Source organism: Myotis lucifugus, unplaced genomic scaffold (genome assembly GCF_000147115.1).
Source record: "Myotis lucifugus unplaced genomic scaffold, Myoluc2.0 scaffold_128, whole genome shotgun sequence".
Classification (NCBI taxonomy): domain Eukaryota; kingdom Metazoa; phylum Chordata; class Mammalia; order Chiroptera; family Vespertilionidae; genus Myotis; species Myotis lucifugus.
Window position 1 is genome coordinate 736068 of NW_005871176.1, and position 4846 is coordinate 740913.

At 63.2% G+C, this 4846-nt stretch overlaps 1 protein-coding gene across 1 annotated transcript; it reads right to left on the reverse strand.

Annotated features, from left to right (window-relative positions):
- Positions 1-332: 332 nt before the first annotated feature.
- PLA2G2E (phospholipase A2 group IIE) lies at positions 333-3283 on the reverse strand. Its single transcript, XM_014460218.2, has 4 exons — positions 3244-3283; positions 2463-2601; positions 2216-2322; positions 333-475 (listed from the first exon to the last, which is right to left on the reverse strand). Exons 1-4 carry the CDS (start codon positions 3281-3283, stop codon positions 333-335), a joined length of 429 nt encoding a protein of 142 aa, XP_014315704.2.
- Positions 3284-4846: the final 1563 nt, after the last annotated feature.

A 4846-nucleotide genomic window follows, 5' to 3' on the forward strand; every position in this document is an offset into this window, starting at 1 on the left:
TTGTGAAGGCATGAGGGTGAATTTGCATATTAACTCTTTAATATATAGGATGGGAAGCATTCACTGAGAAGAGGGAGCTGAGAGTCCAGGGTTGGGTTATGGAATCTTATGGGTGCTGAAGCTTCCGGGGCCTGCCTCTTGCTAAGGGGTACATGGCTTGGGAGGCCAAAGATGGTCCAGGCCACACTCTGGGCATCCTCAGGGTGGGATGGGTTTGCAGGAAAGGAATGTTCCAGAAGGAGGGCCTTTGGTGCCAATCCTCCCAAGGCCTGGGGCTGCAGCAGCTGGAGGCGGGGCCTCAGAAGGCCACAGGGAGGAGGAGGGGCACAGCCTTAGCAGGGTGGGCTGGGGCCTGTGCACAGCTTGTTGGGGTAGCGGACGTATTTGCGGTCGTAGGTGTCCAGGTTTTGGCGAAAGCAGAGTGCAGCCGTCCTGTCACACTCGCAGGTCTCTTGCTGGCAGGTCGTTCTGCCGGCTGCGGGGACAAGGCGAGTCAGGGACCCGAGGCTCCGGGTCCACAGTCTCACCCCTGTTCTGCTGGAAGCTCATTCTCATGGGGACGTCTCAGGGATGGGTGAGAGACAGAGCGGACACAGGAGGGCTGCAGGGCCAGGATGCTGGGAGGCTGCAAGCTTGTCCTCCTCCCCTAGCTCGCTCCTCTGCCCTCCCCCTCCCTCCCACCTGCTTCCACCCTGCAGCTGGTCCACTAACTCTCATCTGCGGGCCGGGGGTGGGGGGGGGCGGGTATTTCTAGGCAGCTCCTGCCCCATGTGAAGTATTGCTGACGGGGGATTGCAGCCATCAAGCCGAGAGGAAAATTACGAATGACAGCGACCCAATCCCAGATGGGCTGTGCGTGCCCAGAGCAGCCTGTGCCCCGACTGGAGGCCGTGGGGCCTGAGGCTGGGCCCCTGTGCTTGTGTCTGAGAGTGGACGGAGCCCATTTCTCTGACAGTTACCTTACCCATCCCCCTCCACGTGTGTGCCCCCACCCAGCGGGGGAGCAGAACTGGTACCAGGCACCGGGGGCCCTAAGCCTCGCCGTCCCTCCCTGCCTGTCTGCCCCAGTGGCCCTGGCTCCTTTCTGTCCCCAGGAACACGTCCACAGCTCAGAAATGTCCCCCGCTCTTTCCTCTGGGCGGTCGCTCTCCATTTCTCATGCTGCTATTTCAGCAAAACTCAGAGTTGGAAGGGGCTTAAGGGTCGAGTCAGTTCTTGTGGGTGGTTCTTGCAGGAGCTGGACTGAAGCTGGGCAAGTGAGTGTGACTACCTCCATTTCATAGATGAGGAGGCAGAGGCTTTCGAGGGGTGCCCAGCCCCGAGCCTGTGTCCATACCCACCTGACACCTCCCAGCACTGCCCTTTCAGGGGCCATCCGGCCTTGCAGGCACCCCCAGGGCTGGGGAGCTCACTCCCTGACAAAGCTGCCTCGCTGAGCAGATGGCTGCAGGAGCAAGAAACTGAGGCAAACCTGCCCCCCGGTGGTTGTGGTCCCGGCTCTGCCCGCCCCCAGCACAAACCCGGGGTCTGAGCTGAGTCTCCTGTGACCCTCCCTGCCCCCCACCCTGCGCCGGCTCCCCCCCCCCCCCCCCCAGGCCGCCCCGGCTTTGCAGCTGGAAGATGGCTGGGTTAGCTGGTCTGGGCTCCGCGGGGGCTGGGCTGCATGAAGCCCTCCTCACTCTGACTTGGTCCAGGCTGCTTCTCAGGGTGGGGACCAGAGGAAAGGGAGCTGGTCCAAGTGGGCATGGGACTTGGCAACGCTGAGCAAATGGGCCCAGCCTGGCAGCCCCTGGGGGAGGCGGCCTTCGGGCCTGGCATCTGCTGTCCCAAATCAGAGCGCCCGCTCTCTGCCTGGGCCCGTGCCCTGAGGTCTGTCCTGGGGGTTTACCCTCGAGCTGCTGCCAGGCCTGGGGAGGGTGTGTGGGTGCGGCTCCTCAGGGCCCTGGCTCAGCTCTGCCCCCTGGCTCCTCTCCCAGCCCCTGGAACAGGGAGGCCTCTGGGTGGGGGAAGCGCCTGAGGCCAGGGCAGGGCCCGAGGGATCACAGGGCTCTAGATTGGGTGCCAGGCAGAGCAGGTGGGGGTGGACATGCCTCTCCCAGTTCTGTGATGGCGAAGACCCCATCCCTCCAGCCCAGGGCCCGGCGCCGGGGTCTCCGTCAGGAGGGGCTTCTTGCCTGACGCCAGCCCCCTCCCTGGCAGTTGGAGCATCACTCACAGCAGAGGATGTTGCTCTTGCTGGCCGAGAAAAGGTACCGCTCCAGTTTGGGCTCGCAGCCCAGCTTCTGCAGGCGCCCGTAGCAGCAGTCGTGGGCATGGCAGCACCTGGAAGGGTCACCAGGGCCTGCTCGGGGGCTCCCAGGAGAGGCCAGCCCCCCTTTCTAGATGGCCTCGGCTCCTCCCTCCTCCAGGGATGCTCCCCCAGCTCCTCCACCCCCAGACCGGCCCCCGTGGGCCCCGCTCACCAGTCCGTCGGGTCCACCGGCCAGTGGGAGCCGCCGATGCCGCAGTAGCAGCCGTAGTCGTTGTACTGCAGCGCCGACTTCCCGGTCATCTTCTCAATCATCACCCCAAACTGGAGCAGGTTCCCGCCAGCCAGGGCCACTGCAGGGGCGGGCGGTGCCCTCGGACCCCTGAGCGTCCCCTGAGGTCCTCTCCCATCCCACTCAGACATCTCTCTGGCTGTCCAGTTAACCTCGTGTCCCCAGCACCTCCCTCCCAATATCAATAACGCTAATCAGTAATAATATCTCCATTGCACCTGGGTCTCCTCCCCTCCCCCCCTCATGTCACTGCACCCAATCCCCTCCCGCTCTCCTCTGCCACCTCCCAGGGTAACCCCACTGTCCCCCAAATCTCTCCCGGGTCCTGATCCTCCCCAGCTGGCAGGCCTGCGCCCCCAGACGCACCCTGTTCCCACCACGTGCCATTGGACGCCACCAGCTGGGCTTCCTAACCACCTGGACTCCCCCAGTCCCTCCAGATCCTTCCACCATGGAGGCGAGGGTGGGGGGTGGCGTGTGGGTGATGGAGCCCCGTGTGTGCTGTGTGGGGTCCCAGCCAACCCCTTTCTCATGCCCCCCAGGCCGACTCTGAGGCATCCCTCCCACCCGCACCCTCCCCAGTGGTCAGTGCTGGCTCAAGCAGGACTGGCCTCAGGATGACCCACCACACCCTCCCAGGGCCAGGGAGTTTGGGGCTCCTGGCTGGGTCAGGGGAAGGGTGAAGGTCACAGAGGTCACTTACCCAGGAGGCTAAGGAAGGTCAGAAGAGGGGGAGGCTTCATCTTGGGGGAGGGGCGGTGAGCAGGGCCGGAGCTGGGAGCTGGGAGCTGGGCTGTGGAGAAGGAGGTGAGCAGGGGCACCTCTGGTCTGCAGGGCGGGCACTTCCTTAATAGTTAAATACCCGGGCCCTGTCCACTCCCCATCATTAACCCCTGAGTGCCCAGTGATGCAAACATACTTCCAGGTCTGACATGGGCCACGGCCCGGGGGAGGGGCCCTCTGGCTGTCTGTTCTCAGGCCTTCCCATCCATCTCCGCGCCCCTTCCCCAGACCCTCTGCGGGCTCCTGCTGGCGGGCTCCGGGCAGGGGCTGTGCCAGGGGCTTTGTATTCTGGGTATTTTGATCTCACCTCTGTTTTACTGATGCAGCCACTGAGGCCCAGAGAGGCCGAGACACGGAAGCTCACGTGGCCTGGGAGTGCCACATCTGTCCCTTCTCCCTGCGCTGGGCCTCTGCCCCCGCCCCGTGCTGCCCAGAGGGTAGCCAAGAGCCGCTTGACCCCCGTAGGACACCAGGGCCTGGGCGGCCTTTGTCCAAGAACCTACGGCCGAAGGCTGGGAGCTCGGCCGGGGTTTTCCTTTCCTGTCCTTTCCTGGGGAGGCTCCTGCTGATGCGACAAGCAGTGAAAACCTCCCAGATGTGAGTCCTGTCCCCCCCAGCTCCCCAGCAGTGGGGCAGTGTGGCTGCCAGAGAAGGGGGCCTGAGTCAGCGGGAGAACCCGCATTCCAGCTTGCTGCTGTCACCTAGGGGCTGGGTCGGGGAGACAGCAGCCCCCAGCCCAGCTTGTCCCCCAGGGCGAGCTGCTGTCCCCACGGTCAGAGGGCTAGAGGAGAGGGTGGCTCCGTCGTGGTCAGAAATGCCAATCCCACCGGCCCTGGGCTCACAGCGCCTGGTTTGCCGGCGGCTGCCCCTCCCTGGAGGCCACATGGGCAGAACTGAGGCCAGACACCATCCTGGCGCGTCTCCCTCCTGCCCGGCCCTCCTTCTTCCTGGCCTGGGACTGGGATAACTTGACCAACCACTTCCATCAACCTGTGGGGCCTGGGAGCTGCTTCATCTTGGCCTCCGAGTCCCAAGTCCATCATTTATTGCGTGGCTTTTGGTTTATTTGTTAATCCTCACCCAAGGATATTTTCTCCATCGATTTTTAGAGACAGTGGAAAGGAGGGAAAGAGAGAGAGAAGAAGGGGGGAGGAGAGAGAGAGAGAGAGAGAAGAGAGAAATATTGATGTGTGAGAGACATCAATCAGTTGCCTCCTTCATATGCCCTGATGGGGGCCAGGGACCGACCTACAACCCAGGTATGTGCCTTTGACCAGGAATCGAACCCGCCACCCTTTGGTGCATGGGCCGATACTCTAACCATTGGGCCACAGGGCTGTTATGTGGCTGTTGGCAGGTCCTTTCCCCAGCTCAGAACCTGGTTTTCCTATCATGAGGAGAGAAGGCATCGCACCCCTGCCTCCTTCGTGTGAAGCTCACATGCAGCTACGCGGGGAGCCCACACGGAGCACTTACTCTGTGCCAGACTGCGCCCAGCCCCCCTCAGTGGGATCTCAAGGGGC